The sequence below is a fragment of the Balaenoptera ricei genome, chromosome 16 (genome assembly GCF_028023285.1).
Source record: "Balaenoptera ricei isolate mBalRic1 chromosome 16, mBalRic1.hap2, whole genome shotgun sequence".
Classification (NCBI taxonomy): Eukaryota; Metazoa; Chordata; class Mammalia; order Artiodactyla; family Balaenopteridae; genus Balaenoptera; species Balaenoptera ricei.
In genome coordinates, this window is record NC_082654.1 from 35299281 (window position 1) to 35325042 (window position 25762).

Below are 25762 nucleotides of genomic sequence, written 5' to 3' on the forward strand. Positions count from 1 at the left end.
ATGGCATTTAACTGGGTAAAGCTCCTACCTAAATATTTGAGTATTGTGACATCTCTACTTGCAAGGTTTGAGTGAAAGATTAGTCACAGATTAGTGAAAAAAAAAAGTTATCTTTTTGTTAAAACTGGCTTATTTGTATGGATTGTTGCTTTTTCACCAGTTTGTGTGGTATGTCAGCTAACATTTTCTGTTGTTTTTTTTTTTTTTATAATAACCAAACTTCTCTATCTCAGCTGCAATAGTGTTCCATTTTACCAGAGTATTTTATAATTAATGCTGTTGACTTTATACCCCAAAATGGGTCAAGAAATGGATATGTGATTTGGGGATGTTTAAATTTGTATGACAATGAAGTTAATCACAACAAGTAGAAAACCTGGGTGCTAATACAGGACAACTTCTGCTCTTTCTTTTCTGGATATAGTTCCGTTGGGGTATAAAGTATTAGGTATTTGTATTTTTGCTGTCAAAATAATGGACATAACTTTTAGAGTGTTCACAGCTAAGATCTCTGTATTTGTTTTTCAACTAACAACTAATTTTAAATGTATTGTATCTTTTATTACCTGTTCTCTTAGATTGTTTTTGCTAGTAACCCTTACTCAGCTTCCGCCTTTGGGGCTTGGACTGATATTGCTTGTGTGGAACTGCAGTACTGTGACTAACCATGGAGCTCAATGCAGCTATTGCTTACAACTGCTTAAACTTTGTAGTTTGGACTTCTTTTTTTTTTTCTGTAATAACAACTTATTAAATCTAGTTGTATGAAGTACTGACACTTGTCATCCTTTGCACTTGCCAAGGAGTATCTTGGAGTAATGGATTGCGTCTGGGAATATCTGCACACTCCAAATTGCTTGATGAGCTTTTGGGGGGAGGGGGGACAAACTCCTTTAAGCAGGTTAAATACAGCAACATTCACCTTTTTTCTGACACGAACGACACTCGTTTAAAGAAGAGAAAAAGACCACGAGTGTATTTAAAACAGGAAGGTGTTTGTTGACACAGTGTGAGTGTGTATGCAAGATTTTAAGGTGCACGTGGGCATGCCAGCACTTGCCACATGAAACCAATTTTCAAAATTAAAACCAAGGAAGTCAATGAAAACGTGAAGTACGCCCCCTTTCGTTTTATTTTTTACGCTAGGCTGTCTGGGATCCTCTCGGAAAATGGGTCCTTTCACAATCCTGTAGCGACTTTGGACGTGCTAGAAGCTCTCTTGTAGGCACTAACTTCAATCTTTGTAGAAAACGGACCACAAGCGGCCACACCCAAGAATCCCCTGGCAGCTTTCATAACATGCAGGTGTCAGCGTCCCAACCCCGAGCCGTAGTTCCGTGGTGGGGAGCGGGGTCTGGCGCAGGTGTTTTCCACACGGGGCCTCCAGCGCCGCCCGAGAGTCGGCGGGCGCCCGAGGGGGCGGGACCGGCGCCGAGCAGCGCTCCGCCCTTCGGGATCCCGGCTCCGCTCTCCGGCCGCTCGGCTTTGCAGGGGAGCTGGCGGGGCGGCTGGGCTGTCTCCCGGGCTTTCCCGGCCCCCCTCCCGCCTCGCGCCCCTTCCCGCCGCTGGTCCCCAAGTCCGGCCCCAGTCTGCCCTCCCCTAGGTGGCCCCGGCGCGTGGCCGCGGCCCACAGGTAAGCTAACCCGCGACCGGTGCGCGCGCGCCCACCCCGCCGCCTCCCGGGCTTCGGGTACGGCCGCTGCAGCACCAGCCTCCCGAGATGCCATCAAGGTCCGGAGGCCTGAAGCTCGCGCGGAAGGCCCGGGGTTCAGCGCAGCCGTGTCGCCGGACGGCATCGACCATGTGGAGCTCTGTGTCAATGCCTCGTGCAAAATGGGGAGAGGAATACTATGTTTCAGGTCCCTTTTACGTAACTACATCATGCATCAAGCACCAAATGGAACCCTGTTTTCAGAATGCTGCCCTGACTTGGGCCCCACGTTCGTCTCCAGGCAAAAGGGTTCTGGGATCCTAACTCGGAGGGGGAGTAGGTAAATGAGTGGTGCCGAGGTGACTAGCAGCTTGTTATTTCTAGGGGGTAAAAGCCGGGAGGCCTGGCGTTCCTGGGGCGTGAGGTTGGAAGCGGCGGTTCTGAAGCAGCCCCCTTGCTGGACGCTAAGGCCTCGCTGTGAGGGGATGCGCAGGACAGACCCTGACGGCTGAGAAGGTTGGGGTTAGGTCTAAGGCACCCGCTTTACAGAAAGAAAACTCATTACCCACAAACACTGATGAACACAGCTTAAAAATTGTATTTGGGTGGTTTTTCACAAGACCCATGGCACATGGGTCACTTGGACACTTAAATTGGAAGACTTAAAATCATATATTTTAACTAGAACGGTTGTACTAGATAGGTTAATGATTGCTAGTGAGATGAGGGGAGTCCAAAATTGAGGAGTCCTATTGCTATTCAAAGGCCTGTTGGGAAGAAAAACTTTGCTCTAATTTAGGCTCAGTGATTAGAAGCCTGTGAGTTAACTGGCAAAAAGACAGATTAACAGGAGCTTATTCATATGCACATGAATCCAGCAAAAGAAGTGGCCCCTCCATAATTAGAGGTAGGTGTCTATAACCTAATTTAATAGGGGAAAGGAAGGGGGGAGAAAGGAGCTTCTATGGGAAGATCAAATGGTTTCTTCTTTTTTTTAAAATCAATTTTCCAATGCAATTGTTTTTTAATTAGCAAATTTTTAAAAATTAAAGTATAGTTGATTTACATTATTCGTTTCAGGTGTACAACATAGTGATTCAGTATTTTTATAGATTTAGGAAAGACGGTGGGTTTTTAGGGGAACAAATGGGAGATAAGAAAGTTTGTGATAATGTTTGTCTATGCAGGTGCGAGCGTTTTCTGTGTTCTTTTGGCCAGTGAAACTCCCCAGGAGAGGGCGTTCATTGATTGATTACAGCCTCGCTCTCAGAAGCTTCTGCCTTTAATCAGATAAGGGAAGCTTTGAAAAAGCTTCTTTTGCATCTGTTGAATTTCCAATGTCTTCAGTTTAAAATCATCTTAATATCAACTCTGGAGGTCCGAGGGGTCCCCACAGATAAATGGCTGGAATGACCCTATCACTGGAACAGGTAACTGAAAGTTATCTGTATTCTGTCCCATTACGGAGTATTATGGAGGGAACAGATTCTGAGTCTGGTCATTGTTTGTGTTTAGATAAAGGACTTGTCTGTAACTGCATGTACATTCACCTCAGTATTTAATTCTGGCCCCGTAAGGGTCAGCCCAAGTCATGGAGTTTTCTTCTTTGCTGTTACTGGTCAAATCTTTGGTTAAGATGCTTTGAGCTGAACTGTTAAGTATAAGGGAAACATTCCAACTTGTCATCTTCAGTGCAGGCCTGAACCAAGTGAGACTCTTTTTTGTAAATGGAAGAAAGACTCCCCGAGCAAGTTCTGGTCCCTAAGGCGGGGAGTTGTCTTGCATGCCTGGTCTCTCCTTTCAAAAGGGCCCTTCTGCTCAATTTCATTACTCATTATTAAAAACAAACAAAAAAATGCAGTTCCAATACATACCCATAAGAAGGACTAAAATTTAGAAGATGGGAAATACTAAGTATCAGGAAGAATCTAGATAAGTGCTGATAGAGGTGTAAAGTGGTGCAACCATACTAGAAAACTGTTTACAAGGGCTGAATGTGTATATCCTATGACTCTGCCTTTCCACTCATAGGCAGAAGCCCAACAGAGATGTGTAGCATGTTCCCAAAAGATACTACAAGAAGGATCACAGCAGCATATAGCCCCAATCTGGAAGCTATCCAAATGCCCTGCAACATTAGAATGGATACACTGTAGTATATCCACAAATGGAACACTGTATAACAGTAAGAATGAAGGTCTACAAGTATATGCCACATTACGGAAGGCCATCACAAACTTAATGTTGATCAAAATCGCCAAAGAGTACATAATGTATGATTCCATTTGTATGAACAGGGAAGGAGTAACTGAAAGGGGGCATGGAGGCGGCTGCTGGGCTGCGGGTAACTCTCTTGATCTGGGTGTTGCATACAAGGTGTGTGCAGTTTATGTAAATTCACTGAGCCATACACTGAGATCTGTGCACTTTTCTATGTTTTAATGGAGCGTTAAAACGAAAAAAAAGGGGGCTCTGTGAAAGGTAAAAGCTGATGCTTGGCACAAATGCAGTTCTTTCCAGGCAGTCTCCATGCAATTCACTGTCTTATTCCTGAACCAGACTTCTTTTCTGGCTGTCACTGCTAGCAGGCGCCCATCCAAACTGGCCTGCTTTCCCAATCACCCAAACCTCAGTCTCCCTGCTCCCCATCTTCCCTGCTCCCATGTCTAGGCTCCTTTCCACTCTTCCTTAAGCTTACCAACATCCAGGAGGATTTGTTTTGTTTTGTTTTAGTCAGTTTGGGAGGAGGGGTGGAATCGAGAAACAGAGTTTAAAAACCCTCCATCCACTAGTCTCTGCAGTTGACGGTAAAGCATCAAACATGGAAAGCCAGTTAATCTCACATGTGCATGCGCTGACTGGCTTAGGTGATGTCTTGTTTAACATTTAACAAGATCTGTTGGCCCCTGCTTCCACATTTATAGCCTGATTGACTTTTTACCATTATACCTTTTTTATTTTTAGATACATGTAGATGCAGATACTGTTGTAAGAAATAAGACAGATTCCATGTATTCTTTACCCAGTTTCCCCCTAGTATCTTGCAAAATTGTGTTAAATATTACACCCAGAATACTGACATTGATACAGACAAAATGAAAAGCATTTCTGTCACCATAAGAACACCCGCTACCCTCCCTTTTCCACCTCCCTAGAGCCATGGCAATGATGACTAATTTGTTCTCCAGTTCTATAACTTTCTCATTTCAAGAATGGGATATAGGGACTTCCCTGGCGGTCCAGTGGTTAAGATTCCGTGCTTCCACTGCAGGGGGCACGGGTTCAATCCCTGGTCAGGGAACTAAGATCACGTATCCCACATGCTCTGCAGCCGGAAAAAAAAGAATGGAAACATACAGTGTGTAACCTTTTGGGATTGGCTTTTTCTTTTTTTTTTAATTTATATATTTATTTATTTGTTTATTTTTGGCTGTGTTGGGTCTCCATTGCTGTGCGTGGGCTTTCTCTAGTTGTGGCGAGTGGGGGCTACTCTTCGTTGCGGTGCACAGACTTCTCATTGCGGTGGCTTCTCTTGTTGCGGAGCACGGGCTCTAGGCACGTGGGCTTCAGTAGTTGTGGCACGCGGGCTTCAGTAGCTGTGGCTCGCGGGCTCTAGAGCGCAGGCTGTGTAGTTGTGGCGCATGGGCTTAGTTGCTCCGCAGCATGTGGGATCTTCCCAGACCAGGGATTGTACCCATGTCCCCTGCACTGGCAGGCGGATTCTTAACCACTGTGCCACCAGGGAAGTCGAGGATTGGCTTTTTTCAATCATTATAATTCTCTAGAGATTCATCATGGTGGTTGTATTTATCAATAGTTTGTTCCTTTTGATTACCAAGTATTATTCCCTGGCATGGATGCACCATGGTTTGTTTAACCACTTGTTTGAAGGACATCTGGATTGTTTCTAGCTTGGCACTATTAGAAATAAAGCTGCTGCAAACATTCGTGTACAGGTTTTTATGTGAACATGTCTTCGTTTTCTCTGGGATAAATGCCCAGGAGTGCAATTGCAGGGTCGTATGGTAGTTTCATGTTTAGTTTTTGAAGAAACTACCAAAATGTTTTCTAGAGTCCGGTATACCTTTTTACATATTAACCAGAATGTATGCATGATCCAGTTTCTCTGTGTCCTCTCCGGCATTTGGTTTTGTCACTGCTTTTCAGCTTACCCATTCTGATAGGTGTGCAGTCATATCCCATTGTGGTTTTAATTTGCATTTCTCTAATGGCTAATAATGTTGAACATTTTCTCACGTTCATGTTTGTCATCTCTATACCCTCTTCAGTGAAATGTCTCTATTGTTGCCCATTTTCTAATTGGTTTGGGTTTTGGGTTTTTTTTTAATCGTGTGGCTCTTTTTTATTCACTTTATTTGATCAAATAGTACAGAGTTCCCATGCACCCCCGTCAGTCCTCTCCCCTCAAGTTCCCCCTATTAACACCTTGCACTAGGGTGGTACATTTGTTACAGTTGATAGCCAATATTGATAAATTACTAACTAAAGTCCACAGTTTAAATTAGGGTTTACTCTTTTTTTAATTTATTTTTTATTGAAGTATAGTTGAACTACAATGTTGTATTAATTACTGCTGTACAGCAAAGAGACTCAGTTATACATATATATATACATATATATACACACACACACACACACACACACACACACACACACACACACATTCTTTTTCATATTCTTTTCCATTATGGTTTATCACAGGATATTGAATATAGTTCTCTGTGCTATGCAGTATGACCTTGTTGTTTATCCATTCCGTATATATAGAGTTTACTCTTTATGTTGTACATTTCCATGGGTTTTGACAAATGCATAATGTCATGTATCCACCATTATAGTATCATACAGAATAGTTTCACTGCCCTAAAAATCCCATGTGCTCCCCCTTCCCCCTTGCAATCACTCTTCTTTTTACTCTCTTTATAGTTTGAGCCTTTTGCAAAATGTCATAGTTGGAATCATACATTATGTGGACTTTTCAGACTGGCTTCTTTCACTTAGTAATACGCATTTAAGATTCCTCCAAGTCTTCTCATGGCTTCACAGCTCATTTCTCTTTAGTGCTGAATAATATTCCATTGTCTGGAAGTACCATAGTTTACTTACTCATTCACCTACTAAAGGACATCTTGGTTGCTTCCTGTTTTTGGCAATTATGAATAAAGCTGCTATAAACGTCCATGTGCAGGTTTTTGCGTGGACATAAGTATTCAACTCATTTGGGTGAACATCTGTGAGCACGATTGCTGGATCATATGGTAAACATATGTTTAGTTTTGTAAGAGACTGCCAAACTGTCTTCCAAAGTGACTGTACCATTTTGCTTTTCGTGTGCTTATTTGCCGTCTGTATTGTTGTTGGTGAGAAGTCTGTTGAGTTCTTTAGCCTATTTTTTACATTGGATTGATTGCTTTCTTATTGTTGAGTTTTAAGAATTGTTTGTATGCATTGGGTACAAGTCCTTTGTATGTTTTGGAGATAAAGTTCAACTTATTAATTTTGTCTTTCATGAACCGTGCTTTTCATGTTGTACCCAAAATTCATTGCCAAACCCAGGGTCATCTATGTTATTTTCTAAAAGTTTTATACTTTTGCGTTTAACATTTAGGTCTGTGTTATTTTCTAGAAGTTTTATATTTTTGCATTTAACATTTACGTCTGTGATCTACTTTGAGTTAATTTTTGTGAAAGGTGTAAGGTCTGTGTCTAGATTCACTTTTTTTGCATGTGGATGTCCAGTTGTTCCAGCACCATTTGTTGAAAAGATCATCTTTTCTCCATTGTATTACCTTTGCTCCTTTGTCGAAGATTGGTTGAGTACATTTGTGAGGGTCTGTTTTGGGGCTCTATATTCTGTTCCACTGATCTATTTGTCTGTTCTTTTGCCAGTACAACACTATCTTGATTACTGTAGGTTTATGTTGTCTTAAAGTCAGGTAGTGTCAGTCTCACAACTTTGTTCTTTTTCAGTATTGTGTTGCCTATTGTAGGCTTTTTCCTTTTATATACAAACTTTAGAATCAGTTTGTCAGTATCCACAAAGTAACTTGCTGGGATTTGGATTGGGATTGCATTAAATCTGCAGATCAGCTAGGGAAGAACTGACATCTTAACAATATTAAGTCTTCTTATCCATGAATATGAAATATCTCTCCATTTATTATTTTTTCTTTTATTAGAATTTGTAGTTTTCCTCATATAAATCTTGCACATATATTTTAGGTTTATACCTAAGCATTTCATTTTTGGGTGCTCATGTTGATATATAGGAAAACAATGAACTTTTTATTTTTTAGCCTTATATCTTGCAACCTTGTACATAATCTCTTATAAATTCCAGGGTTTTTTGTTTGTTTTGTCAATTCTTTGAGATTTTCTACACATACAACCCTATGTCATGTGCAAACAAAGACAGTTTGATGTCTTCCTTCCCAATCTGTATACCTTTTATTTCCTTTTCTTATTGTGTTAGCTAGGACTTCCAGTATAATGGTGAACAGGAGTGGTGAGAAGAGACATCTTTGCCTTGTTTCCAATCTTACGTGGAAAGCATGTAGATTATTAGCCTTAAGTACGATGTTAGCTGTAGGTTTTTCATAGTTGTTCTTTATCGAGGTGAGGAAGTTCCCCTCTGTTGCTGGTTTTTTATAATGAATAGGTGTTGAGTTTTGTCAAGTGCCTTTCCTGCAGCTATTGAGATAATGACATGATTTTTCTTCTTTAGCCTGTTGATGTAATGGATTATACTAATTGATTTTTGAACAGTGAACCAGCCTTTTATACTTGGAATAAATCCCACTTGGCCATGGTGTATATAATTTTATTTATACATTGTTGGATTTGATTTGCTAATATTTTGTTGAAGCTTTTTGCATCTGTGGTCATGAGAGATATTGGTCTATAGTTTTGCTTTCTTGTAATGCCTTTATCTGGTTTGGTATTAGAGTAATGCTCTCCTCATAGAGTGAATTGGGATGTGTTCCTTCTGCTTCTATTTCCTGAAAGACTTTGTAGAGAATTGATATCATTTGTTCCTTCAGTGTTTGGTAGAATTCATTACTGAAACCATCTGGGTCTGGTGCTTTTTGTTTTGGAAAGTTATTAATGATTGATTCAGTTTCTTTAATAGATGTGGGTCTATTCAGAGTATCTATTTTTCCTTGTGTGAGTTTTGGTAGATTGTACCTTTCAAGGAATTGGTCTGTTTCATGTAAATTATCAAACTGTGGGCATAGAGATAGAGTTGTTCACAATCTTTTTATTAACCTTTCAATGTCCATAGACTCAGTAGTGGTGGTCTCTTCTTCACTTGTGATATTAGTAACCAGTGCCTTCTCTTTTTTTCTTTTGGTTAGCCTAGCTAGATAGAGGTTATCAATTTTATTGATCTTTTCAAAGAACCAACATTTTTGGTTTCATTTTCTCTATCATTTTACTGTTTTCAATGTCATTGATTTTTTTGCTGTCATTTTTATTTCTTTTTTAAAAATTTTATTGAAGTGTAGTTGACTTACGATGTTGTGTTAATTTCTTCTGTACAGCAAAATGACCCAGTTATACGTATATATTCTTTTTCATATTCTCTTCCATTATGGTTTGTTACAGGATATTGAATATAGTTCCCTGTGCTATACAGTAGGACCTTGTTGTTTATCCATCCTATATATAATAGTTTGCCTCTGCTAATCCCAAACTCCCAGTCCTTCCCTCCCCTAACCACCCCCGCCCCGCGTCTTGACAACCACAAGTCTGTTCTCTACATCTGTGAGTCTGTTTCTGTTTTGTAGATAAGTTCATTGGTGTCATATTTTAGATTTCACATATAAGTGATATCATATGGTATTTGTCTTTCTGTTTCTGACTTACTTCACTTAGTATGATAATCTCTAGGTCCATCCATGTTGCTGCAAATAGCATTATTTCATTCTTTTTTATGACTAATATTCCATTGTGTATATATACCACGTCTTCTTTATCCATTCATCTGTCAATGGACGTTTAGGTTGTTTCCATGTCTTGGCTATTGTAAATAGTGCTGCTGTGAACATAGGGGTGCATGTATCTTTTCGAATTATAGTTTTGTCTGGGTATGGGTATGCCCAGGAATGGGATTGCTGGATCAATATGGCAACTCTATTTTTAGTTTTTGGAGGAACCTCCAGGCCGTTTTCCATAGTGGCTGCACCAATTTACATTCCCATCAACAGTGTAAGGGGGTTTCCTTTTCTCCACACCCTCTCCCGCACTTATTATTTGTAGACGTTTTAATGATGGCCCTTCTGACTGGTGTGAGGTGGTATCTCATTGTAGTTTTGATGTGCATTTCTCTAATAATTAGTGATGTTGAGCATCTTTTCATGTGTTTGTTGCCCATCTGTATGTCTTCTTTCGAGAAATGTCTATTTAGGTCTTCTGCCCATTTTTCGATTGGGTTGTTTTTGTTGTTGTTGAGTTGTATGAGCTGTTTGTATATTCTGGAAATTAAGCCCTTGTCAGTCGCATTGTTTGCAAATATTTTCTTCCATACAGTAGGTTTTCTTTTCGTGTTGTTTATGGTTTCCTTTGCTGTGCAAAACCTTGTAAGTTTGATTAGGTCCCATTTGTTTATTTTTGCTTTTATTTCTATTGCTTTGGGAGACTGACCTAAGAAAACATTGGTAAAATTTCTGTCAGAAATGTTTTGCCTATGTTCTCTTCTAGGAGTTTTATGGTGTCATGTCTTATGTTTAAGTCTTTAAGCCATTTTGAGTTTATTTTTGTGTATGGTGAGAGGGTATGTTCTAACTTCATTGATTTTCATGCGGCTGTCCAACTTTCCCAATACCACTTGCTAAAGAGACTGTCTTTTCTCCATTGTATATTCTTGCCTCCTTTGTCGAAGATTAATTGATCTTAGGTGTGTGTGTTTATTTCTGGGCTCTTTATTCTGTTCTGTTGATCCATATGTCTGTTTTTGTGCCAGTACCACACTGTTTTGATTACTGTAGCTTTGTAGTATTGTCTGAAGTCTGGGAGGGTTATGCCTTCTCCTTTGTTGTTTTTTCCTCGGGATTGCTTTGGCAATCCTGGGTCTTTTATGGTTCCATATAAATTTTAGTGTTATTTGTTCTAGTTCTGTGAAAAACGTCATGGGTAATTTGATAGGGATTGCATTAAGTCTGTAGATTGCTTTGGGTAGTATTTTAACAATATTCTTCCAATCCAAGAGCATGGGATGTCTCTCCATTTCTTTGAATCATGTTTAGTTTCCTTTATTAATGTTTTGTAGTTCTCAGCGTGAAAGTCTTTCATCTCCTTGGTGAGGTTTATTCCTAAGTATTTTATTTTTCTGGATGCAGTTTTAAAAGGGATTGTTTGTTTACATTCCCCTTCTGATATTTCAGTGTTAGTGTAAAGGAATGCAACCAATTTCTGTATGTTAATCTTGTATTCTGCTACCTTGCTGAATTCGTTTATCAGTTCTAGTAGCTTTTGTGTGGAGTCTTTAGGGTTTTCTATATATAGTATCATGTCATCTGCGTATAATGACAATTTTACCTCTTCCCTACCAATTTGAATACCTTTTATTTCTTTTTCTTTTTTGATTGCTGTGGCTATGACTTCCAATACTATGTTGAAGAGAAGTGGTGAGAGTGGGCATCCTTGTCTTGTTCCAGATTTTAATAGGAAGGCTTTCAGCTTTTCACCATTGAGTATTATATTGGCTGTGGGTTTGTCATAAATAGCTTTTTATGTTGAGATATGTTCCCTTTGTACCCATTTTTGTAAGGGTTTTTGTCATGAATCGGTGTTGAATTTTATCAAATGCTTTTTCTGCATCTACTGAGATGATAATGTAGTTTTGTCATTTCTTTTGTTGATGTGGTGTATCACATTGATTGATTTGCATATGTTGAACCATCCTTGTGACCCTGGGATGAATCCAACTTGGTCGTGGTATATGATCCTTTTTTATGTGTTGTTGGATTTGGTCTGCTTATATTTTGTTGAGAACTTTTGCATCTAAATTCATTAGAGATATTGGCCTATAATTTGATTTTTGGTAGTGTCTTTGTCTGGTTTTGGTATCAAGATGATGGTGGCTTCTCATTTTTATTTTTTTCTTCTGCTTGTATTTGGTTTATTTACTTTTCTTTCTCTACTAAAGTGGAAGCTTAGGTTTTGATTTTGTATCTTTTATCATTTATAATATAAAATATTACAATATTATTATAAAACGAATAGTTGTATTTTCATTTAGTTCAAAATATTATTTGAATTTCTCTTGAGATTTTTTCTTTGGCCCATGTGTTATTTATAAATGTGTCATTTAATCTCCAAATATTTTTAGAATTTTCCAGCTATCTTTCTTCTGTTGACTTCCAGTTTAATTCCATTGTGGTCTTAGAGCATGCTTTGTATGATTTCTATTCTTTTAAGTTTGTTGAGGTGTATGTTATGGCCCAGAATGTAGTCTATCTTGGTCAGTGTTCCATGTCAGCTTGAGAAATATATATATTCTGCTGTTGGGTATTGTTCAGTTCTACTATATCCTTACTGATTTTTTGCCTGCTGGATCTGTCAATTACTGATAGAGATGTGTTGACACCTCCAACTATAATAGTTGAATTATCTATTTCTCCTTTCAGTTCTTTCAGTTTTTGCCTCAGGTATTTGCATGTTCTCTTGTTAGGTGCATATATCTTAAGGATTGTTACGTCTTTCTTGGAGAATTGATCCTTTTATCATTATATAATGCCCCTTTCTATCCTGGATAATCTTCCTCGTTTTGAAGTCTGCCTTGTCTAAAATTAATGTAACTACTACAGCTTTCTTTTGATTTGTGTTAGCATGATATATCTTTCTTCATCTCTACTTTAAAAAAATTTTTATTTTTAGTTGTGGTTAAAATAAAAACACGTAACACAACAGTTACCATCTAAACCATTTCTAAGTGTACAGTTCAGTACTATTAAGTATATTCATTGTTGTACAGTGGATATCCAGAAGTTTTTCTTCCTGCAGAACTGAAACTCTATACCCATTAAGCAACAGCTCCCCACCTGCTTCCTCCCCAGCCCCTGGCAACCACCATTCTACTTTGTTTCTATGAAGTTAACTATTCTAGATGCTTCATTTAAGTGGACTCATACAGTATTTGTCTTTTTATGACTGGCTTGCTTCACTGGCCATGATATCCTCAAGGTTTATCCATATCGTAGCATATGTCAAAGTTTCCTTCTTTCTTTCTTTATATTTTTTAATAGATCTTTATTACAGTATAATTGTTTCACAATACTGTGTTAGTTTCTGTTGTACAACAAAGTAAATCAGCCATATGCATACATATATCCCCATATCCCCTCCCTCTTGAGCCTCCCTCCCACCCTCCCTATCCCACCCCTCTAGGTCATCGCAAATGACCGAGCTGATCTCCCTCTGCTATGCTGCTGCTTCCCACTTGCTAACTGTTTTACATTGGGTAGTGTATATATGTCGATGCTACTCTCACTTTGCCCCAGCTTCCCCCTCCACCCCTGTGTCCTCAAGTCCATTTTCTATGTCTACATCTTTATTCCTGTCCTGGCACTAGGTTCATCAGTACCGTTTTTGTTTGTTTGTTTGTTTTTTTAGATTCCATATATATGTGTTAGCATATGGTATTTGTTTTTCTCTTTCTGACTTACTTCACTCTGTGTGATAGACCCTAGGTCCATCCACCTCACTACAAATAACTCAACTTTGTTTCTTTTTATGGCTCAGTAATATTCCATTGTATATATGTGCCACATCTTCTTTATCCATTCATCTGTCAATGGACACTTAGGTTGCTTCCATGTCCTAGCTATTGTAAATAGCACTGCAGTGAACATTGTGGTACATGTCTCTTTTTGAATTATGGTTTTCTCAGGGTATATGCCCAGTAGTGGGATTGCTGGGTCATATGGTAGTTTTCTTTTTAGTTTTTTTAAGGAACCTCCCTACTGTTCTCCATAGTGGTTGTATCAATTTACATTCCCACCAACAGTGCAGGGGGGTTCCTTTTTCACCACACCCTTCCCAGCATTTATTGTTTCTACATTGTTTGATAATGGCCATTCTGACCGGTGTGAGGTGATACCTCATTGTAGTATTGATTTGCATTTCTCTGTGATGTTGAGCATCTTTTCATGTGCCTCTTGGCCATCTGTTTGTCTTTTTTGGTGAAATGTCTATTTAGGTCTTCCACCCATTTTTTAATTGAATTGTTTGTTTTTTTGATATTGCGCTCCATGAGTTGTTTGTATATTTTGGAGATTAATCCTTTGCCTGTTGTTTCATTTGCAAATATTTTCTCCCATTCTGAGGGTTGTCTTTTCATCTTGTTTATGGTTTCCTTTGCTGTGCAAAAGCTTTTATGTTTAATTAGGTCCCATTTGTTTATTTTTGTTTTTATTTCTGTTACTCTAGGAGGTGGGTCAAAAAAGATCTTGCTGTGGTTTATGTCAAAGAGTGTTTTTCCTGTGTTTTCCTCTAAGAGTTTTATAGTGTTTGGCCTTACATTTAGGTTTTTAAACCATTTGGAGTTTATTTTTGTGTATGGTGTTAGGTAGTGTTCTAATTTCATTCTTTTACATGTAGCTGTCCAGTTTTCCCAGCACCACTTATTGAAGAGGCTGTCTTTTCTCCATTGTATGTTCTTGCCTCCTTTATCATAAATTAGGTGACCATGTGTGTGTGAGTTTATCTCTGGGCTTTCTATCCTGTACCAACAGATCTATATTTCTGTTTTTGTGCCAGTACCATACTGTCTTGTTTACTGTAGCTTTGTAGTATAGTTTGAAGTCAGGGAGCCTGATTCCTCCAGCTCTGTTTTTCTTTCTCAAGATTGCTTTGGCTATTCGGGGTCTTGTGTGTTTGCATACGAATTGTAAAATTTTTTGTTCTAATTCTGTGAAGAATGCCATTGGTAGTTTGATAGGGATTGCATTGAATCTGTAGATTGTTTTGGGTAGTATAGTCATTTTCACAATATTGATTCTTCCAATCCAAGAACATGGTTTATTTCTCCATCTGTTTATGTCGTCTTTGATTTCTTTCATCAGTGTTTTATAGTTTTCTGAGTACAGGTCTTTCACCTCCTTAGGTAGGTTTATTCCTAGGTGTTTTATTCTTTTTATTGTGATGGTAAGTGGGATTGTTTCCTTAATTTCTTTCTGATTTTTCGTTGTTAGTGTATAGGAATGCCAGAGATTTCTGTGCATTAATTTTGTATCCTGCAACCTTACCACATTCATTGATTAGTTCTAGTAGTTTTCTGGTGGCATCTTTAGGATTTTCTATTTATAGTATTATGTCCTCTGCAAACAGTGACAGTTTTATTTCTTCTTTTCCAATTTGTATTCCTTTTATTTCTTTTTCTTCTCTGATTGCAATGGCTAGGACTTCCAAAATTATGTTGAATAAGAGTGGTGAGAGTGGACATCCTTGTCTTGTTCCTGATCTTAGAGGAAATGCTTTCAGTTTTTCACCATTGAGAACGATGTTGGCTGTGGGTTTGTCATATATGGCCTTTATTATGTTGAGGTAGGTTCCCTCTATGCCCATTTTCTGGAGAGTTTTTTTTATCATAAATGGGTGTTGAATTTTGTCAAAAGCTTTTTTTGCATCTGTTGAGATGATCATATGGTTTTTATTCCTTAATTTGTTAATATGGTGTATCACATTGATTGATTTGCATATATTGAAGAATCCTTGCATCCCTGGGATAAATCCCACTTGATCGTGGTGTATGATCCTTTTAATATGCTGTTGGATTCTGTTTGCTAGTATTTTGTTGAGGATTTTTGCATCTATGTTCATCAGTGATATTGGTCTATAATTTTCTTTTTTTGTGATATCTTTTTCTGGTTTCAGTATCAGGGTGATGGTGGCTTCATAGAATGAATTTGGGAGTGTTCCTCCCTCTGCAATTTTTTGGAAGAGGTTGAGAAGGATGGGTGTTAGCTCTTCTCTAAATGTTTGATAGAATTTGCCTGTGAAGCCATCTGGTCTTGGACTTTTGTTTGTTGGAAGATTTTTAATTACAGTTTCAATTTCATTACTTGTGATAGGTCTTTTTATATTTTCTAATTCTTCATGGTTCAGTCTTGGAAAATTGTACCTTTCCAAGAATTTGTCCATTTCTTTGTGGTTGTCCATTTTTTTGGCATATAGTTGTTTGTAGTAGTCTCTTATAATCCTTTGTACTTCTGTGGTGTCAGTTGTGATTTCTCCTTTTTCATTTCTAATTTTATTGATTTGTGCCCTCTCCCTTTTTTTCTTGATGAGTCTGGCTAAGGGTTTATCAATTTTGTTTATCTTCTCAAAGAACCAGCTTTTAGTTTTATTAATCTTTGCTATTGTTTTCTTCGTTTCTATTTCATTTATTTCTGCTTTGATCTTTATTATTTTTTTCCTTCTACTGACTTTGGGTTTTCTTTGTTCTTGTTTCTCTAGTTGCTTTAGGTGTAAGGTTAGATTGTTTATTTGAGATTTTTCCTGTTTCTTGAGGTGAGACTGAATTGCTATAAACTTCCCTTTTAGAACTGTTTTTGCTGCGTCCCATAGGTTTTGGGTCATTGTGTTTTTGTTGTCATTTGCTTCTATGTATTTTTAAATTTCTTCTTTGATTTCTTCAGTAATCTCTTGGTTATTTAGTAGTGCACTGTTTAGCCTCCATGTATTTGTGGTTTTTACAATTTTTTTCCTGTAATTGATTTCCAATCTCATAGCGTTGTGGTCAGAAAAGATGCTAGATATGATTTCATTATTTTTCTTAAATATTCCGAGGCTTGATTTGTGACCCAAGATGTGATCTATCCTGGAGAATGTTCCATGTGCACTTGAAAAGAAAGTGTATTCTGCCACTTCTGGGTGGAATGTTCTATAAATGTCAATTAAATCTATCTGGTCTGTTGTATCATTTAAAGTTTGGTTTTCCTTATTTATTTTCTGTTTGGATGATCTGTCCATTGGTGTAAGTGGGGTGTTAAAGTCCCTTACTATTATTGTGTTGCTGTTAATTTCCCCTTTCATGGTTGTTAGCATTTGCCTTATGCATTGAGGTGCTCCCATGTTGGGTGCATAAACATTTATAATTGTTATATCTTCTTCTTGGATTGATCCCTTGATCATTATATAGTGTCCTTCCTTATCTCTTGTAACAGTGTTTATTTTAAAGTCTATTTTATCTGATACGAGTATTGCTACTCCAGCTTTCTTTTGATTTCCATTTGCATGGAATATCTTTTTCCATCCCTTCACTTTCAGTCTGTATGTGTCCCTAGGTCTGAGGTGGGTCTCTTGTAGACAGCATATGTATGGGTCTTGTTTTTGTATCCATTCAGCCACTCTGTCTTTTGGTTGGGGCATTTAATCCATTTACACTCAAGGTTATTATCGATATGTATGTTCCTATTACCTTTTTCTTGTTTGTTTTTGTGGGTCTTTTTTTTCTCTTGTGTTTCCCGCCTGAAGAAGTTTCTTTAGCATTTGTTGTAAAGCTGGTTTGGTGGTGCTGAATTCTCTTAGCTTTTCCTTGTCTGAAAAGCTTTTGATTTCTCCATTGAATCTGAATGAGATCCTTGCTGGGTAGAGTAATCTTGGTTGTAAGTTTTTCTCTTTCATCATTTTAAGTATATCCTGCCTCTCCCTTCTGGCCTGTAGAGTTTCTGCTGAAAAATCAGCTGATAACCTTATGGGGAGTCCTTTGTGTGTTATTTTTTTGTTTTTCCCTTGCTGCTTTTAATATTTTTTCTTTGAATTTAATTTTTGTTAGTTTGATTAATATGTGTCTTGGTGTGTTTCTCCTAGGGTTTATCCTCTATGGGACTCTCTGTGCTTCCTGGACTTGGGTTGACTACTTCCTTTCCCATGTTAGGGAAGTTTTCCACTATAATCTCTTCAAATATTTTCTCAGACCCTTTCTTTTTCTCTTCTTCTTCTGGGACCCCTATAATTTGAATGTTGGTGCGTTTAGTGTTGCCCCAGAGGTCTCTGAGATTGTCTTCAATTATTTTCATTCTTTTTTCTTTATTCTGCTCCTCAGCAGTTATTTCCACCATTTTGTCTTCCAGCTCACTTATTCGTTCTTCTGCCTCAGTTATTCTGTTATTGATTCCTTCCAGTGTATTTTTCATTTCAGTTATTGTGTTGTTCATCTCTGTTTGTTCTTTAGTTCTTCTAGGTCTTTCTTAAACATTTCTTATATTTTCTCAGTCCATGCCTCCATTCTGTTTCTGAGATTCTGGATCATCTTTACTATCACTACTCTGAATTCTTTTTCAGGTAGATTGCCTATTACCTCTTCATTTATTTGGTTCTTGTAGGTTTTTACCTTGCTCCTTAATCTGTGACGTATTTTTTTGCTGTCTCATTTTTTTTCCCTTTTTTTTATGAGTGGGATTGTGTTCCTGTCTTACTGGTTGTTTGGCCTGAGGCTTCCAACACTGGAGTTTGTAAGCTGTTGAGTATAGGTGGGTCTTGGTGCTGAGATGAGGACTACCAGGAGACCTCACTCCGATGAATATTCCCTGGGGTCTGAGGTTCTCTGTTAGTCCAGTGGTTCAGACTCGGAACTCCCACCACAGGAGCTTCGGCCCGACCCCTGGCTCGTTAATGAAGATCCTGCAAGCCACGTGGGGCAGAAAAAAAAAAGAACAATAACAAAGTAAAAAATAAGATTAGACTAGGAAACTAACAGATATGTTAGAAAAAATATAAAAATATAGATGAAACAACAATCAGAAGGACCACAATAGTAAAAAAGAGGAGGGGAAAAAAAAGGTGGAAAAGGCCTTGGATGTGGGGGGAGGGGCATAAACAGGGGTGAGGTTTGGGCGGTGGGCAGGGCCTATGCTTAGGACCCACAGGGCTGGAAAAGGCCCTGGGGGGTGTGGGGTGTAGGGCTTAGGCTCAACAGAACAGAAGGGGCCCAGGCTGCCTCCCGCCTCTGGTCTCAGAGGGTGGGGGACCCCACCCGGAGGGCCCCTCCCGCCTGCCTGATCTCCCAGCCTCCCTCCTATGCCCCCAGGACCCATGTGGCCTGGAGGGGGCTTTGCAGGGCCTCCTTCATTTTTTAAAGCTGAGTAATATTCCAGTGTTTGTCGATACCACAATTTGTTTATCCATTCATCCATCCATTGATGCATACTTGGGTTGCTTCTACCTCTTGGCTATTGGGAGTAATGTTGCTAGGAAAATGGGTGTGCAGAGGAACCAAGATGGTGGAGTAGAAGGACGTGCTCTCACTCCCTCTTGCGAGAACACCAGAATCACAACTAGCTGTTGGACAGTCATCGACAGGAAGACACTGGAACTCACTGAAAAAGATACCCCACATCCAAAGACAAAGGAGAAGCCACAGTGAGATGGTAGGAGGGGTGCAATCACAGTAAAATCAAATCCCATAACTGCTGGGTGGGTGACTCACAGACTGGAGAACACTTATACCACAGAAGTCCAGCCACTGGAGTGAAGGTTCTGAGCCCCATGTCAGGCTTCCCAACCTGGGTGTCCGGCAACGGGAGGAGGAATTCCTAGAGAATCAGACTTTGAAGCCTAGTGGGAATTGATTGCAGGACTTTGACAGTACTGGAGGAAACAGAGGATCCACTCTTGGAGGGCACACACAAAGTAGTGTGCACATCGGGACCCAGGGGAAAGAGCAGTGATCCCAGGGGAGACTGAACCAGACCTACCTGCTAGTGTTGGGGGGTCTCCTGCAGAGGCAGGGTGTGGCTGTGGCTCACCGTGGGGACAAGGACACTGGCAGCAGAAGTTCTGGGAAGTACTCCTTGGCGTGAGCTCCCAAACTCATTCTATGAGGCCACCATCACCCTGATACCAAAACCAGACAAAGATACTACAAAAAAAGAAAATTACAGACCAATATCACTGATGAATGTAGATGCAAAAATCCTCAACAAAATACTAGCAAACAGAATCCAACAACACATTAAAAGGATCATACACCATGATCAAGTGGGATTTATCCCAGAGATGCAAGGACTCTTCAATATACGCAAATCAATCAATGTGATACACCATATTAACAAGTTGAAGAAGAAAAACCATATGATCATCTTGATAGATGCAGAAAAAGGTTTTGACAAAATTCAACACCCATTTATGATAAAAACTCTCCAGAAAGTGGGCATAGAGGGAACCTACCTCAACATAATAAAGGCCATATACGACAAACCCACAGCAAACATCATTCTCAATGGTGAAAAACTGAAAGCATTTCCTCTAAGATCAGGAACAAGACAAGGTTGTCCACTCTCACCACTACTATTCAACATAGTTTTGAAAGTCCTAGCCACGGCAGTCAGAGAAGAAAAAGAAATAAAAGGAATCCAAATTGGAAAAGAAGAAGTAAAACTGTCACTGTTTGCAGATGACATGATAATATACATAGAGAATCCTAAAAATGCCACTAGAAAACTACCAGAGCTAATCAATGAATTTGGTATAGTTGCAGGATACAAAATTAATGCACAGAAGTCTCTTGCATTCCTATACACTAGTGATGAAAAATCTGAAAGAGAAATTAAGGAAACACTCCCATTTACAATTGCAACAAAAAGAATAAAATACCTAGGAATAAACCTACCTAAGGAAGTGAAAGACCTGTATGTAGAAAAGTATAAGACGCTGATGAAAGAAATTAAAGATGATACCAACAGATGGAGAAATAAACCATGTTCTTGGATTGGAAGAATGAATATTGTGAAAATGACTATACTACCCAAAGCAATTTACAGATTCAATGCAATCCCTATCAAATTACCAATGGCATTTTTTACGGAACTTGAACAAAAAATTTTAAAATTTGTATGGAGACACAAAAGACCCGGAATAGCCAAAGCAGTCTTGAGGGAAAAAAACAGAGCTGGAGGAATCAGACTCCCTGACTTCAGACTATACTACAAAGCTACAGTAATCAAGACAATATGGTACTGGCACAAAAACAGAAACATAGATCAGTGGAACAAGATAGAAAGCCCAGAGATAAACCCATGCACCTATGGTCAACTAATCTATGACAAAGGAGGCAAGGATATACAATGGAGAAAAGACAGTCTCTTCAATAAGTGGTGCTGGGAAAACTGGACAGCTACATGTAAAAGAATGAAATTAGAACACTCCCTAACACCATACACAAAAATAAACTCCAAATGGTTTCCAGACCTAAATGTAAGACTGGACACTATAAAACTCTTAGAGGAAAACACAGGAAGAACACTCTTTGACATAAATCACAGCAAGATCTTTTTTGATCCACCTCCTAGAGTAATGGAAATAAAAACTAAAATAAACAAATGGGACCTAATTAAACTTAAAAGCTTTTGCACAGCAAAGGAAACCATAAACAAGACGAAAAGACAACCCTCAGAATGGGAGAAAATATTTGCAAACGAATCAACGGACAAAGGATTAATCTCCAAACTATATAAACAACTCATGCAGCTCAATATTAAAGAAACAAACAACCCAATCCAAAAATGGGCAGAAGACCTAAATAGACATTTCTCCAAAGAAGACATACAGATGGCCAAGAAGCACATGAAAAGCTGCTCAACATCACTAATTATTAGAGAAATGCAAATCAAAACTACAATGAGATATCACCTCACACCAGTTAGAATGGGCATCATCAGAAAATCTACAAACAACAAATGTTGGAGAGGGTGTGGAGAAAAGGGAACCCTCTTGCACTGTTGGTGGGAATGTAAATTGATACAGCCACTATGGAGAACAGTATGGAGGTTCCTTAAAAAACTAAAAATAGAATTACCATATGACCCAGCAATCCCACTACTGGGCATAAACCCAGAGAAAACCATAATTCAAAAAGACACATGCACCCCAATGTTCATTGCAGCACTATTTACAGTAGCGGTCATGGAAGCAACCTAAATGCCCATTGACAGACGAATGGATAAAGAAGATGTGGTACATATATGCAATGGAATATTACTCAGCCATAAAAAGGAACGAAATTGAGTCATCTGTTGAGACGTGGATGGATCTAGAGACTGTCATACAGAGTGAAGTAAGTCAGAAAGAGAAAAACAAATATCGTATATTAACGCATGTATGTGGAACCTAGAAAAATGGTACAGAAGAACCGGTTTGCAGGGCAGAAGTTGAGACACAGATGTAGAGAAGAAACGTATGGACACCAAGGAGGGAAAGCTGCTGGGGGGTGCGGATGGTGATGTGCTGAATTGGGCAATTGGATTGACATGTATACACTGATGTGTATAAAATTGGTGACTAATAAGAACCTGTATAAAAAAATAAAATAAAATGCAAAAATTTAAAAAGAAAATGGGTGTGCAAATATCTCTTTAAGGTCCTGTTATCAGTTCTATTGGATACTCAGAAGTATAAATTGCTAGATCAAGTGGTAATTATATTTTTAATTTTTTGATGGATCACCATGCTGTTTTCCACAGTGACTGTACCATCTTACACTCCCACGACAAGGGTGTGCAAAGTTTCCAATTTTTTCACATTATTGCTAACACTTGTTATTTTCTATTTTTTGTTTTGTTTTGTTTTGTTTTAATAATAGCTACCCTAATGGGTATGAGGTGATTCTATCCCTTTACTTCTAATCTATGTCTTTGTATTTAAAGTGGGTCTCTTGTAGATAACATATAATTGGGTCTCATTTTTTCAATATCCTCTCAGTCTCTACCTTTTAATTGGTGTGTTTAGGTAATTTACATTTAGTGAGTATTCATATAGTTGAATTAATACCTATCATATTTATAGCTGTTTATTATACATTGCTCTCATTTTGTTTTCTTTTTAAATTTCCCTCTTTTTCTGCCTTCTCTGGATTTATCTGAGCAAATTGTTAAGATTCTATCTTCTCTCATTTCTTTTTTTTTAATTAATTAATTGATTTGGTTGCACCAGGTCTTAGTTGCTGCAGGCAGGCTCCTTAGTTGCGGTATGTGGACTCCTTTAGTTGCGGCAGGTGGGCTCCTTAGTTGTGGCTTGTGGGCTCCTTAATTGCCACTCGCCGGCTCCTTAGTTGCAGCACGCAGGCTTCTTAGTTGTGGCATGTGAACTCTTATTGTGGCATGCATGTGAGATCTAGTTCCCTGACCAGGGATCAAACCTGGGCCCGCTGCATTGGGAGCGTGGCCTCCACTGCGCCACCAGGGAAGTTCCTTTTCTCTCATTTCTTAGAACTTCAATTATACTTCTTTAACAAATTATTTTTTACTAGAGGCCCTAGGGTTTGCAGTTTTCATTTACACTAATCTATGTCCCCTTTCAAATAACACTATTCCATGCTTCATGGGTAGTGCAGATACCTTATAATAGAGTATTTCCAGTTCCTCCTTCTTGTCCCTTATAGCATGGCTGTCATTCATGTCACTTACATATAAGCTATAATCACCAAATATATTCTTGCTATTATTTTGAATAGTTACTATTAGATTAAGAATTTTGAAAGTAAAAGGTTTTATTTTATCTTCCTTCCTTTTCATGTTCTTCCTTTCTTTATGTAGATCTGAATTTCTGACCTATATCATTTTCCCTCTCTCTGAAGAATTTGTTTTAATACTCCATGCAAGGCGGTTGACTGGTGACAAATTCCCTCAGTTTTTATTTGTCTGAGAAAGTCTTTATTGCTCCATTTTTGAAGGATAGTTTTGCTTGATACAGAATTGTAGGTTGGTGGATTTTTTTCTTTCACTACTTTAAATATTTCAATCCAGTCCTTTTTTGCTTGCATGATTTGTGAAGACAAGTCTGATGTAAGTTTTATCATTGTTCCTCCATAGGTAAGGTGTTTTTTTCCTCTGGCTTCTTTCAAAAATTTTTGTCTTTGATTTCTGCAGTTTAAATATGGTATGCCTAGGTGCAAATCTGGGGGGGACGGATTTATTCTGCTTGGTGTTTCGGAGCTTCCTGGATCTGTGTTTTGCTCTGTGACGTTAATTTTGGAAAATTCTCAGTCATTATTACTTAAAATATTTCTTTTGCTCCTTTCTCTCTCTCTACTTCTGCTATTCCATTATGCATATGTTACACTGTAATTCTCTCTTAATTCTTGAATAGTGTTGTCTTTTTCATTTTTTTTCTTTTCATTTCAGTTTGGGAAGTTTTTATTGACATATCTTCAAATCCACTGACTCAGTGTCAAGTCTACTGTGAGCCCATCAAAGGTATTTTTCATTTCTGTTACAGTGTTTTTGACTTTTAGCATTTCCTTTTTTAAAAAAATTGTATTGAAGTATTGTTGATTTACAATGTTGTGTTAATTTCTGCTGTACAGCAAAGTGACTAATTATACATATATATATATATATATATACACATTGTTTTTCATATTCTTTTTTTAAAAAATCATTTTTATTTATTTATTTTTGGCTGCGTCGGTTCTTAGTTGCAGCACGTGGGATCTTTCGTTGCGGTGCACAGACTCTCCGTTGAGGCACGCAGGCTTCTCTCTAGTTGTGGCGCATGAGCTCCAGAGTGCATGGGTTCCGTAGTTGCAGTGCACAGGCTCCAGAGCACGCGGGCTCAGTAGTTGCAGCGCATGGGCTCTCTAGTTGTGGCAGGCGGGCTCCAGAGCATGTGGGGGCTTTCTAGTTGTGGTGCACAGGCTCAGTAGTTGTGGTGCACGGGCTTAGTTGCCTCATGGATTGTGGGATCTTAGCTCCTTGACCAGGGATCGAACCTGCATCCCCTGCATTGGAAGGTGGATTCTTAACCACTGGGCCACCAGGGAAGTCTCTCATATTCTTTTCCATTATGGTTTATCACAGGATACTGAATATAGTTCCCTGTGCTATACAGTAGGACCTTGTTGTTTATCCATTCTATATGTAATAGTTTGCATCTACTAATCCCAAACTCCCACTCCATCCCTCCCCTACCCCGCCCTTTGCAACCACAGTTCTGTTCTCTATGTCTGTGAGTCTGTTTCTGTTTTGTAAATAAGTTCATTTGTGTCATATTTTAGATTACACATATAAGTGATATCATATGGTATTTGGCTTTTTTTTCTGACTTCATTTAGTATGATAATCTCTAGGTCCATCCATGTTGCTGCAAATGGCATTATTTCTTTCCTTTTTATGGATGAGTAGTATTCCGTTGTCTATATGTACCACATTTTCTTTATCCATTCATCTGTCAGTGGACATTTAGATTGTTTCCATGTCTTGGCTATTGTAAATAGTGCTGCTGTGAACATAGGGATGTGTGTATCTTTTTGAATTATAGTTTTGTCTGGATATATGCCCAGGAGTGGGATTGCTGGATCATATGGCAACTCTATTTTTCATTGTTTGAGGAACCTCCACACTGTTTTCCATAGTGACTGCACCAATTTACATTCCCACCAACGTGTAAGGGGGTTTCCTTTTCTCCACACGCTCTCCAGCATTTATTATTTGTAGACTTTTTAATGATGGCCCTTCTGACTGGTGTGAGGTGGTATCTTACTGTAGTTTTGATTTACATTTCTTTAATAGTTAGCAATGTTGATCATCTTTTCATGTGCCTTTTGGCCATCTGTATGTCTTCTTTCGAGAAATGTCTATTTAGGTCTTCTGCCCATTTTTTGATTGGGTTGTTTTTGTTGTTGTTGAGTTGTATGAACTGTTTGTATATTTTGGAAATAAGCCCTTGTTGGTCGCATCATTTACAAATATTTTCTCCCAGTCCATAGGTTGTCTTTTCATTTTGCTTATGGTTGTTTTTGCTGTACAAAGACTTGTAAGTTTTATTAGGTTCCATGTGTTTATTTTTGCTTTTATTTCTATTGCTTTGGGAGACTGACCTAAGAAAACATTGGTATAATTTATGTCAGATAATGTTTTGCCTATGTTCTCTTCTAAGAGTTTTATGGTTTCATGTCTTATGTTTAAGTCTTTAAGCCATTTTGAGTTTATTTTTGTGTATGGTGTGATGGTGTGGTCTAATGTCATTGATTTTCATGTGGCTGTCCAACTTTCCCAATACCACTTGCTGAAGAGACTGTCTTGTCTTCATTGTATATTCTTGCCTCCTTTGTCGAAGATTAATTGATCATAGGTGTGTGGCTTTATTTCTGGG

The 25762-nt window shown here is 38.5% G+C and overlaps 2 protein-coding genes across 2 annotated transcripts in view; both read left to right on the forward strand.

Moving 5' to 3' along the window:
* Nucleotides 1-23865, forward strand: part of CPEB3 (cytoplasmic polyadenylation element binding protein 3) — a 205746-nt gene extending 181881 nt beyond the window's left edge. The window contains exon 10 of the mRNA XM_059900380.1: nt 23794-23865. Within this exon, the coding sequence (XP_059756363.1) occupies nt 23794-23832 (39 nt within the window). The 3' untranslated portion in view covers nt 23833-23865. The remainder of the gene's footprint in view (nt 1-23793) is intronic.
* FGFBP3 (fibroblast growth factor binding protein 3) overlaps nt 1483-25762 on the forward strand; it is a 128796-nt gene continuing 104516 nt past the window's right edge. Inside the window, exon 1 of the mRNA XM_059900384.1 lies at nt 1483-1633. The gene's annotated coding sequence lies outside the window, so the exon portion shown is untranslated. The remainder of the gene's footprint in view (nt 1634-25762) is intronic.